This window comes from Colossoma macropomum, unplaced genomic scaffold, assembly GCF_904425465.1.
Source record: "Colossoma macropomum unplaced genomic scaffold, Colossoma_macropomum, whole genome shotgun sequence".
Lineage (NCBI taxonomy): Eukaryota > Metazoa > Chordata > Actinopteri > Characiformes > Serrasalmidae > Colossoma > Colossoma macropomum.
Genome location: NW_023494785.1, coordinates 34293794 through 34306977, shown reverse-complemented (window position 1 = coordinate 34306977; position 13184 = coordinate 34293794). Strand labels below are relative to the sequence as shown.

General features: G+C 36.9%; 1 protein-coding gene across 1 annotated transcript in view; it reads right to left on the bottom strand.

Moving 5' to 3' along the window:
• Positions 1–529: 529 nt before the first annotated feature.
• Positions 530–13184, bottom strand: part of st18 (ST18 C2H2C-type zinc finger transcription factor) — a 52748-nt gene continuing 40093 nt past the window's right edge. Inside the window, exons 12-22 of the mRNA XM_036592003.1 lie at positions 11802–12047; positions 10699–10811; positions 10381–10443; positions 8910–8978; positions 8100–8162; positions 7288–7368; positions 3631–3852; positions 3264–3349; positions 2889–2992; positions 1933–2076; positions 530–802 (exon numbers count right to left, since the gene is read on the bottom strand). Coding sequence (XP_036447896.1) covers positions 644–802; positions 1933–2076; positions 2889–2992; positions 3264–3349; positions 3631–3852; positions 7288–7368; positions 8100–8162; positions 8910–8978; positions 10381–10443; positions 10699–10811; positions 11802–12047 — 1350 coding nt within the window. The 3' untranslated portion in view covers positions 530–643. The remainder of the gene's footprint in view (positions 803–1932; positions 2077–2888; positions 2993–3263; positions 3350–3630; positions 3853–7287; positions 7369–8099; positions 8163–8909; positions 8979–10380; positions 10444–10698; positions 10812–11801; positions 12048–13184) is intronic.

Below are 13184 nucleotides of genomic sequence, written 5' to 3'. Positions count from 1 at the left end.
GACTGAGCCTTGCGTGGCCGACCAGTAAGAGCTCGCTGCCACTAGGTGGAGCAACAGGACTATTATTACATATGCCATCGGTCACTGGTGGAGGAGTATCACAAATGCAAGTAAACATGTTTTTTCCTTTCTTTTTTTCTCCATTTCTTTTAACAACAACAAAAAACCTACCAAATAAAATACGACAAATACAAATGTGCCTGAGCCTAAGTCATTTGTAATACGTAGAGCGGAAGTGCCAGAAAAAAAGAATACCAATAGCCAACATTGATGTTAAATATAAAATAAATAAAATATATTACTGTTCAATAAATTATTTTTGATGAATAAAGACAATAAATAGTAATAATAGTCTTAATACACAAAAGAACACATACAGAGTTAAGTCAAGCAAATCAAAGGAAATAAATAAGTGCAAAAGGGGATCAGAATCTCACCAAAATCAATGTCAATAAATAAAATGTTTGAAATTGTGATAAAAACTGGCTGGTAATTATCAGTGCGATCCATGGAATGAATATAATTTACTTTTTTTAAATATAAGCTCTTTCTTGCACATGGTTTGAAGCCAGCCATACCCCAAAAACCAAACAAAACAAAAACCAGCTGTCCAGAGATATTGCTTGTCTGCAAGTACAGTACTTCATGGTGAGTAGACTGTTTCTACGTGGATGCCCTTAATGGCCTGTCTGATGCTGTCCAGTAAGGCCTTGCATTCTGGAGAATACTCATGTTCTGAACTGTTGTACATATCTGTCAAAGTCTTCACATAAGCTTCAAAGTTCTGCTCATTTATTGGACCCTGGAAGACAAAGCAAGCATGTAAATTCACAACATACACACACGGTTTTGTAAGGATGCAGCGAAAATACATTAGCAGGGAGACATATACTGCATCTAGTCCTTGACTGAAATGGAAAATACAATAGTGAATTGACAAAGGTAATTTAAACCTCATCTAGTCCAACTAAAATCTTTTTTAGAAATCAATTTTTTGTATAGTCAGTGTTTTGTTCTGATTAACTGTCTGACAGACCACATGATTTCACTGGGTGGTAGAAGCGTGTTCTATCAGTAGAGAAGAGCTGAGTAACATAGATATTTTATGTAGTTAAACAGGTTCAAGTAGACCATGCTTTTAGCCATCTTCTTATATTCCCGTAGCATCTGTGACAGCAATTAGACAGATATTTCTCAATATTCACCCTGAAGACTGGATAGCTGAAATATAGCACCTTTTTGAAGCATGTAAAAAACTCACGAGAGGAAGCCAGGTTAAAGTACAGCCCCCACACAGTAAGGTGTATTATAAGTCTTCCAAATTAAACAATGAATAAAGTTCACATTCTATCCATATTAAAAGAATTCATTTTTATGCACAGATTCAATGCTCTTCTGATGTCATGTAAATAAAATATATTTCAATTTTATCATACTGATTAATTCTCACCTACTTTGTAGTCAAAACAATGAGCTGTGATTTTGATATAAATAAATATAGGTTTATGTTATTAGGTTGGAAATCTTGTCTGGTTCAAACAACACAACTGTATTGAATTTACAAAAACTGTATTGTCATTTACAAACTATAGGTGCTGGAAACAAAGTTTACATTTTTATTGGCAGCACAGATGTGCAGATGCATGTATAAAAAATATTAATCTTGCTCAAATACATGTATAAGGTCGTGCACCACTCTTTCCTACACAGGGTTAGCTTTTGTACTGTCTCACTTTTTACTCTTGATAAGATGAGCTTTGTTTTTATTTGGCAATAAACTTCCTGTTTCTTTTGAAAGTTTATCCTCAAGCCCACCACATTACATAAATAAAACCTTGGATTCCCCTCTTTCACACGGCAAAAATAAGAGGTGGTGTTTCTTCCGCCTGTTCTTCACTACAGTAGAAGGTGTAGTGAGGAGGTCTGGCTCACCATTTGTGGTAGCTGGATGTCAGTAAGGCTGTTGATAAGTGCTTGACTGAGCCGTGCCAGCTCCTTCAACAAGCTGTCGTTGTGCTGCTCGATCATCTTGTTCTCCTCTTCGATGGTCTTCAGGTTGCACTCCATGGATGAGATCTGGACCAAGACGGAGCATAAAAGGTCAGGAACGGAATCACGTGGAGGGAGATCGATACAGCAAACTAGTACACTCAGGAGACATATTTTTCCACAACACTATGCTACTGTTTTAGTTAGCATGTCAAGGTAGAATTAAAAATGACACAATACAATTTTTCTTTTCAGATTTTTCAAAATGCCTGTATAGTTAAACAGTTAAGATGTAAACAAAGTAATTGAGAGTGGTCTGATGTGAAATGCTCCATTCTAAAGAAATATGTTGAGTCAGAGTTGGTCACAGCAGTGGTGGTAGGTTAATGCTTCTGAAAGCTATTTCGCATAAAGCTATTACATGAAATGGTTATGAGAACACTGCTTGATGCCTGAGACATTTACGATAGTTTTGAAATAAGCTTATGGCCTACAACATATTTGTAAAATCAATTCATGCCAGAAAATAGGCAGGTACATGCAGTATGTTACAAAGCAAAAACTCATTCAAACATTTTTGAATTATGAATTTTGAAATTTGAGTTTGAATTCCCCTTTAAGGGTTTGTTGATACAGACCCAATGATTTTTTTTTCATTTAAAACCACAAAGGTTTTAAATGAGTAATTTTTAATTGAAACATTACACTCAAGATGGCCGACTAACAGTATCAGGAATTCTGTTTCTATGAAGCTTACTTCTGTAGCCAAACTGTATGGCTTACTAGTCAAACTCACATGATTTTATATAAATTAAAACACACCAGGTGATCAGTTAGTGTGTACAAAAGTGTAATGCATATTCATGTTGTTTGGAGAAATTAATTTTCTTACTGTTTACCTGAGTCTGAAGTTGCATCATGTCAGCCTCTATTTTCAGATTGGACTCATTCAGCTCTTTTATTTCATGATCCAAATGCTGCATGTCCTCACTGCCCTCAATGCCTGTCTCAAACAACAACCAGAGAAGACACTCATGAGGTGAGACCTGCACCTGCGCTGTGCTTTAGATTCACAGCATCAACAACTGGGAAAAAGGAAAAGCCAATTACAGCATTAAATATGAAGAGAACTGACTGCTAAAAAAACAGTAACAAGTTTTTAGTGTTTGTTGTTGTGTTATACACAATGTAGTCTGATGTAGTGCATTTTCAAAAAATAAGAAACAATTAGAAAGCCTGTGTTCCTTTTATAAACTGGAAGAATGTTAACCCACCGCTGCTGGTTTTGAGTTTGATGGTCATCTCCTCCCCTGAGAGCTTCCTCTTGATGCTTTGAGCATTAAGTGGACAACCTGACAAACTGGAGAGATAAAATGGCATTAAAAAGAGACAGATCAAATGAGTGAACAGTTCTTTAGACTGAGGGCTAGGTTAAGGAAAATGACTCCTACTTTCTGTTTTACTTCTTGTTTTTTTCCATTTAGGTTTAAAATGCTGGGCTTACAACAATTAACCTCTGTTGCTAATTTCTTTTGTGTGCACTTTAGGTTTGTGCTGTGTGTTATTCCTTAAGCTTAGGTTTTTGGCTTAAAATGAGAGGTATACAGTTATGGGCTCAATTTTTGATCAGATCAGTTTTACCTCCTGTGCGTGGCGAACACGTTGTTGGCATGTCCCAGGCCGTTGCAGCCAGGAAGTGGGCAGTGGGGCAGCTCCTGCTTGCAGGTCTTCCAGGAGAAGGCCATTCCATTTAGGGTGCTCTCCTTTTGGCGCTTGGCTGCAATGGGGCAACTGCCGGCGCTCCGGTGGGATGTATATTTCCCTGTGACATGACCCTGACCATCACAACCAACTACAGGACACCTAACACACGGGACAAGAAACAAACTGTTGTATTTCCCCTTGAATGAAAACCAAAAAACTGCATCAATCAAGACTGGATAAAGAGTTTTTTTGCACAATGAAGATGATCACTTTTATTCACTTTTACTTTATTATAATCAGTATTGATGTATTTAATACTAACAAAGATACAGTGATCACTTCTATATGATACACCTTCTATTTAAGATTTTATAAGTGATCAATTTACAGCATGTTTCTACTTGAGACATTCTAAGTTGATCTGTAATAAATCATATCAATTAAAGTGTTCAGCTATGGAGAAACATATATATTCTGGAGTGTTATTGTTGACCAGCATACTGTACTGTGAAAAGGACAGACAGCACCCTTTGTTTATTTTCCAGTCAAAACAGCCATTAAGCACAACTTACTCATTATTGAGGAGACATTTCTGATGAGATTAGATATAAGATAATCGACATGCATAAAGAAGAGGAAAAGGGAAAGAAAATAAGTAAAAAAAAACCCTGGAGTTTCCAAACCAAGAGTTCAAAGAAATATAAAAAGATACAGGGGAAATGGGAGTCCTAACAACCATGCAAGACCTGGCAGACCACCAGAACTGTTACCCTCAGATAAAGATCTTAAAGCTTTCATCTTTGAGATTAATCCCCACTCTCGCTTCAGATCTGAAGAATTACAGAGGTCTTTCTTTCCATTCTTCCACTGTGAGAAGACAGCTCAACACTAAGGTTCTGAAAGGATGTGTAGCTGTCAGGAAGCTGTTACTGAGAAAAGAAAGTAGAAACAAAAGAAAACTTGCAAATAAATTAAAGAAGCTGCTGGATTACTTGAACGATGAGAAGCAGATAATTGAACCATAACTCTAACTCCTCTAAGACTAACTTTAAAGGTATGGAAAAAATACCCCTGCAGATTTCTTTGAAAAACTAAAAAACAAGTCTCCTAAAAAGAACGAAAGCTTTGATAAAGGTGGCAAAAGGTGGACACTCAAAATACTGAAAAAAATGATCTTATATTTCATTGTTGAGGAATCCGTGTAATTTTCTGGTAAATGTATGTTTTCTTTTTTTCTGACACTGAAAAATTAATAACTTGGCCATTTTGACTGGAAATAAAATAAAAGAAGGGTGGTCTCTGTACTCAGTACAAATAAGCATGCTCCCAATGAACACAGTTGTGGTGGATATCATGCTATGTGTGCACATCATGCGGTGAGCACATCTATGTTTACTGTGTTTATGGAGTAACAGCTTTGGAAGCAGGCATGTAGGTTGAGGTGTGTGATCGTATGGAACGAGGTCACAGTGACAGGTTGCATTCAGAGACCTGAACGAGGCAGCTGCCCTCTGTCGCCTGTTTTCATACGGATTTCTGGGTCACCCTCCTGGAGTGCGTGCAGATGTAGCCCGACCTTTGGCCCGCTTAAATTAAAACCTCTCGCCAAACAGAAACAGATACTCTTTTGTTCCCTTCCACTCCAAATCACCACACAGTGACACGTTTATTATAGTAGATTATCTGGTGGAGGCCGAGCAGAAGCGGCATTCCGCACTCGCTTGCACTGTTATTTCATCACCGCGGTGTGCGGAAAAGCTGCCAAACATGCTCCAGCGTCGAACTAATAGCCGGAACGCAACTCCTAAAAAACCATGGCCGAACATTTGTCATTTGGGTAAGTCGCGCACATCCATAAATACCCCTTCCACTTGCTGAGCAGGAAGATTTTTCAAAAACCATTAAGAAGATTAATCCCGTGAAATGCTGATTAAAAATGTATCCAAAATAAAAAAAATAAAAAAAGAAAATCAGGCTGACATAATTCCGCACATGGAAACTCAATAATGTTTGACAGAAAAAATAAACAAAACAAAACCAGAAACCCTTGGATAAATAATTACGAGGGTGGTGGGTTAATACGATTGCTTTGGAAAATGTATAACATAAGCCTGGCAAGTTGAAGTCTGGAGTGGCGAGGAGTTGGCCAATTTATTTCGCCTCTCGCCAACACCCCCCCACCCCTGCCGGGGTCAGTAATGGAATGACATAAATTGCAGATAATTGTTGTGTGTCCTGCGCAGGGGAGGGGGAAAAAGCACATGATTTGGGGGTCACTGGCCCCTTCCCTGATAGCCCATATTGGGATAGGTGAAAGGTTATCTGGGATGGAACAAATAGCTTTGCGCAAAGCCGCATAGAAGAAGGTTGTTTTGGCCGTTTGGGTTCGTAACACAGCGGCTCTAACGAGGGAACACGGCGGCTTGAGCACTTCTGTGCAGGTAGTGGCCATACATCAGGCCGTAACACAATGGAGTCATGCCATATGGCCACCAATTTACAATAATCTGGCAACGTTATAGATGCAGTGGGCCTGTTCCCTCACACTCTTCATCCCCTCCTCCACCTCTCTCACCCCCTCTCTGAAAGTGTACGAGACCTGCTTCAGTCTAATTCCTAAGCCTCTGCCTTTGCATTAGTAATTAAAAATGAAACAGTGGCACAGATGTAAACGTAAGAAGATACTGCTGTGCTGAGTTTTGGATTGAGAGCTGCAATCAACTGCATTAGTGTCTTCCATAGTATTATCAAGAACTGCAGCTATATGGAATTATGGAGACTTTTAACAAAACAACACTTATAGAAATGTGTACATATTTGAGTTCCTTGGTTAGATTTGATTTTTTTTTGTCCTTAATAAAGGAATGACCCAAAAACACTGAATTCACTCCAATTCTCTGTTTAGAAGCATGAGATGTCTGCCTACACTCTTAAAAATAAACGTGCCAGAATTGGTTCTTTGCATGATGCCACAAAAGAACCATTTTTGGTTTCCTAAAAAACTTTTCTGTGGATGCTTCTGTAGAGAACTATTTTTGTAATGAGCAGTGTGAATGTCAATATCATTTTTAATGTTTAAAGTTGTTAAGAAACTAGGAAGAACCCTTAAATTGTCAAAGAACCTTTGTGAATGTTCTTTATACCTTTATAAGTTTCTTTACACATAAAAATCTTTTTTATGTGTGTTTGTAAATGAGATGAAAGGTGTGAGGAACCTTTTTCATGTTTAAAGAACCTCCACGTAATGTAAACGTTCTGGGAAGAATGCTTAAATTGGTAAACAACCACTACAGCTGGTGCAAAAATTGGTTAACTGTATATTGAATATATTGTAATTATTAATACATGTTACAAAAACTACACTCAAAAACAAACTAGAAACTTAAAAATAAATTTCACATAAGGAACCAATGAGGACAGGTTGAATCAATATGAAATATTTATCAAACTAGCAAAACACTATGACCATTCGTTTCTGAAGGTGACCTAAATATTCACTTCACAATTGTCTAAGCAATTTTCAATTTGTCTGCTACATACTAAGAAGTTATCAACAATGGTATATGCTTTTATGAGGTTAAATATGAAGCTTACTTTATGTCTGGCTCCTCCTTCTCCTCTTTGCTAGGTGTGAGCTTCAGGCTGCCTTTTCTGGCACGAGGACATCCTGACAAACTGGACAAGAAAATAACATGTCAGTCTTAGGACAAGTTCAGTTGTGGAGAGGCATGCAAGGAGAAGATATCGCTATTTGGTCTTAACCAGACAATTAAGGCTGGCTGTTTTCTCGTTTAAAAGAGGTCATGACCTCATCGGTCTGAAAATGTCACATTGTATTTCATCACTTCAGTTTTTTTATATGTTAAAATATCAATTATTAGCCACAGTCAGATCATTTTTTATATTGTATTGCTCATCATGCAAGTACATCGGAATGTAAAGAAATTCTGGCAACACTTTACTTGAACCCTGCTACTTAGTATTGACATGACCATGACATAAACCCATCAGGAGTTGTCATGATAGATTTTGTTCAGCAGTATAACAGGGTCAGGTTACCATTAGCAGAGATTGTCATGACAGATGTCACAGTGTTTGGTGTCATGACAGCTAACTAGAGTACACTAGAAAAATTAGCAAGTGACATCAAACATTATGGCATCTGTCATGGCAATTACCGGTAATGGTAACTTGACACTGTTATAACTATCATGACGTCTGCTATGACATGTTTATGGCATAGTTATGTCAAAATTATGTAGCAAGGTTAAAAAAAAAAATGCTGCCCTTACGTCATTTCACACTGGTCAGAATTGCTGAAAAAGCTGTAAAACCTCTACAACAATTCTCCTAAGTGTGTGTGATGTTGGAAAGGTGATTTTGGGAAGTTGGCTACTCACACCCACCTCCGATGAGAAGCATAGTTTCCTGTCACATGTCCTGAGCCATCACATCCAGGAGTAGGGCACCTGTTAAGAAGAAAAAAGTGGAGAATATGTGAAAAACATGACAGTATGTTTAGACCAGAGGTGGATTTAGTGATTCTGGGGAGCTAGGCAAAAGACAGGAATGGGGCCCTCTGAAAGCACATTTTTAAATTAGTTGAGGGGTTCCTGAGTGGACAACTGTCTACAATGCAAAAAATTATACCTTGGCAGGTGAAATCATCTTAAATGTAGTCAATATATATTACATTTCTCATTTTGAGATTATTGCAAGAATATTATAAGATTATTTGAGTTTTTTTTTTTCATTTTTTTATTGAAGTAATTTTATTACATTTAATTATCTCACTGTATTGGCAAATCATTTTTTTGCTTGTTTTAAGAAATACTGCTTGAAACAGCAAAACGATCTGCCAATATAGAAAGAATTAGAGTTAGAATGAGTAATAAAATTCCTTTTCCAGGAAGTAATAAGTAATGTAATCATTGCTTTTTATTGAATAACTACCCCAATGCTGGAAATATCTTTACTGACATTAACATTAGCATTTGGTACAGTCTGCTGAGCTTGTGCAGCTGAAAAGTCAGCTTTGGGACTATATCAACAAACCTTTTGCCTTCCTCACTCTTTTTGAGTTTCTCTGCTGCACTTGGGTCACTTTTCAACTCCCAGAAAAGTCCTTTCCATAATGATTCCAAAATGTCATTTGACCAGGGGTGCCCAAACTTACGGGACTGTATATGTCTAAACCAGTATTAAATAAAGCTTACTTCAGTTCCTGTGCATTGGCAGCCATCAGTGATTTGAGGGTCTTGTCAGCTAATGGGCATCCTGATATACTACAAAATACATTGAAAAACAGTATTAATGGATTTACAAGATTTGTTGTCTCATCTTTGTATCAGTAAAACAAGTACTGAGACCATATCACACACTTTTTTTCATTTATTAGCTTATGTACTGCATAAAAATATTTACATCCATTTTTTTAGGTATTTAGGAAGGTAAAATGGGAATTCCACTGATTTTTCAAAATGTCTATATAACTAAATGGTTGAGATGTAAACAAAGTCATTTAGAGTGGTTTGATGGGAAATACTCCATTCTAGAGAAATGTGGCTACATAAAATGGCTACATTTGCATTTTAAGCATTGTGACCACCGGTTCTTATCACCACCACTGTAAAACAGTCTGAGCCAGTTTCGCTACAATGAACCACTGAACATCAAACCACCCTGACCGGTGGTGTCAACCATTGAATTATACAATTTTTTTTTTTTATCCTGGAATTTCCCCTTATAATCTTGTTTGTCTGCTGTGGCATGAGCTCAATGGCTACTCCCAGACACAGAATATATGTGTCCTTCAAATATATCATGTATCTCCAAAATGGTAACTTCACAGGAGAAGGCAAAAAGTGTGTAAAGTGGTTTTATTCTGAGTGATTTTGGAACATTTCTATTGATCCATTCATCAAAAAAATGTAATGCAATGTAAAGGGCAGCTGCTGTGTTCAAATTATGCAGAAAAATAAAAATCGACAAAATGGAGATACATGGGTTTTTCTAGACAGTGATGATATGATATTGTATCTATGCAGTATTTGGGCATTAAACTTAAGTAAACATCAGCATTTTTTATCATAGAAGAGCTGAAAGGGAGAAGTAAAATGAGGGTATGAGCACATCAGTGTCTCTTCAAAAATAAACTGGGACTCTTCTAAGCACAGTTCCCTTAGGAGTACATTACATGGACTGAACCATGGAAACAAATAGAAAAAGTCTAGAAAAGGTTGCATTTGTTATGAGCGATCCATGTATCTATAAGAAAGTCCATTCAAATGTGATTTTGGGAAGTAATACTGATTATAATCAATTATTATAATGCATGTTCGATAAAGAATGTATTCATTTTAGGCCAAAATGCTCAGGTCCATTTCACAAGTGAAAATAAAAGTTTTCCACTACTGTGTAATTAGTTTCTCCAGCCACATTTGTGTTTTCACAATTTTGACACAGATTTCACCATGCTTTCAGAACTGTAATCAAATCAAATTGCTGTGAGGTCAGATTGCCAATAGCATCACATTCAAAACATGAATCACTTCAGGTGTCCTTGCAAGTGCTTCAGCTTCACTTAGCTCATTTAGCTGTTGTGAGTTAAGAGGGCAGAGTAATGAATAGAGTGAGGCATGGATGAAAAAACTGATAAACTGATGTTCACCAAGAATCTTCTCTTACCTTCTGTGTGATGCATAATTTCCTGTCACATGGCCACTCCCATCACAGCCTGGTGTTGGACAACTATCATGCAGAACATATAATAGACATGTAAGCTTAACAATCTCTTAAAAACAGCAATCAGATGTCTCATAAAAATGAAACCAGGGAGGTTGTTTGAGTTACACAGTCAATATTAATTGCTACTGCATTGTATCATGAGGTGACACTTCTCTATTTAAATGGAAATGTGTGGTGTAAATGAAGTCCATATAATGATTAATTTTTCTGAGTAAGAAGGCTTAAAAAAGAATTCTGTGCCAGTGTGTGTGTCCGCACCTCATCAGTTCTTTCTTAGTGTCTCTTATAAGCATCTTGTTCTTGGCGCTGCTCATGCTTGTGTCCCCGGAGAACACTTTATCCTCAAGTGACATCCTCTCCTGCTGCTCCATCTACAAGATAACCAACATCACATAGAAATTCTAAGCATGTTGTGAAATTATCTGAAGGAAAATTACAGTGGAACCTGGAAAATGGCATCTGGTAAGCTTGCCAGCTGTAGCGGCCCGAGCGACGTTTGACATTGCTTCAGCATTACTGCTAAACTCCTATTACTAAACCGTATATCCATTTGAACTCTCTTTTAATCCCTTGTAGTATTTATTATGGGTGTAAAGCCTTCAGATTGACTTCCTTGTTATTATTTTTTTAAGAAAATATCTAAGAGCACCAGATGTCAGGAGAGGAATCAGACAGCTGATTGACGGCTGTGTTAACTGTCTGGTTTTGTTAGTCGATACCAAGGAGGATCAGAATTATCAGCTTTTCAGGAACATTCTTCCAATTTCTTTTCAGTCTGATTTAATGCTGTACTGCCATATTGCTTGGCACACTACAAGGTTTGCTTATGAATGACTTTTGCAGAAAGCACATAGGTTTAAACACATAAGTCTGTATGTAAGAACACATGAATTGCTTGTATATATATAGGCATTTATAAATGCTTATGTCAACAACTAGAGGCAGTGTTATCATAAGGATCTTAAACTACTGTGTTATCATTTAGGCTTATATAATTTATTTTTTGAATATCATACTGTTCTGTAGGTTCAGGACTTGGGCTGCTTTGCTGTTGTTCACACCTCTTACTTTTGAGCTTTAGCATTTTTTTAGACCAAAAGGATTCCAAAAAGAGAAGACTATCTCCAGACAAACTTATATTTAAAAAAACAAAATGATTAAACTTATATTTGAAAGTTCTATGAAGAACTTTGTACTTGTCTCATTTTTTTGACTCAACTTGTTAGCTCCTTGTACTTATTCCACAATACTTTTACTTGAGTGCCCTGCCTAATGCAAACCTTAAAATTCAGTCTTTGAAGTTAAAAGCGGATGAAAATACAACATGTACAATGCATGGTTAGATTACAATTGCTTCATACTTCTTTGTCCTGCTGAAAAGGTGCTTTGCTGAAGTTGAGTGGTGTGTCCCAGCCCTCCTGCTCATAGACAGCTCTATAGAACGATGGTGAAATCTGCAGGCCTTCTGCTTTGGCTAGGGACGACTCGGGAGAAGTGAAGACCGCTTCGTCTAAAGCAGGCATGACTGGAGATTCCACAGTCTTCTCCTTCTTCTTCTTCATGCTAAGGTCCAGAGTACCATTCTCATCTACCTCAATCATGGAGTCCTGAAAGACAAGCGGAAAGATATAAGTTATGATGAGTTAATGAGATTATCTTTTCTAGATTATCTTCTGTATAAGATGCCGTGCATCGATGATTGCATGATGCAATTCTCTTACGAAAAAGACACACCCATTAACGTTCATTTACACATTAAAGGCAATGCTTCTTTAAGATTAAATAATGTATGTATATGATAGTGTATATATATATATATATATATATATATATATATACACACACACACACACACACATTATATATGTGAGTGTGTGTGTGTGTGTGTGTGTGTGTGTGTATCACAAAAAAGTGTACAGAAAGCACTGCTGACAGTGGGAAGGAGGGCATTTAGGCCAGTCAAATATAGAGAAAGGCACATAAAAGATTATGAATGAGATATGAGCTATGATTATTAAAGAAAATTGTTTTTGTTTCCATTTTATTTTTATTAAACAGTGCTCAGTTGCTTAAATGGGCAAGCATCTCTGTGACAGCAAAAATCATTTGAGCTGTCTGCAATTTTCACCTGTCCATAATTTAGCTGTGCATTTTTGTACTTGAGTGTACAATTCACTCAGTAATGCAGGACCTACTCAAGTCAAGTCAATGCAACTATTAAATCGGTATTTACATTTTTTTCAAGTAATGCTATAAATTAGCAATTTGATTTCACTTCCATCATAATTCTTCAACTAAATATAAACCACTATAGAAGAATTTAAATAAATGCAACTGTATTAGAAATTGCCATGGAATTTTTGTGTGAGTAGACTGGTACGACCAATATAATGAGATTTTCTCCTTCACTTTTTCAGGGACAGCTGTACTGTCTGGTTTCTAGGACACATAACCAAGATGGCAGCTGCAGATGATGCTTCTAGGTCATTGGCATTAATACAAATTAAAACGCTTAACATTGCTTAATGTCTAAGTTTTCTCGTCAACAGCTGCGTCAGTTGGTGTTGATGTGGCGAATAGAGGGGAATGTGAAACATGAGTTTTACATGTTAATCAACTAAAAGGGAATTAAAGTTAATCAGTTAACATTAATAGATAAGATGTAAAATGGAGACACCATTTTACCATAAAAGGACACAGAGCAATGTCTCATTAATAACATTATTGTTTCTCTTTTTTTCACA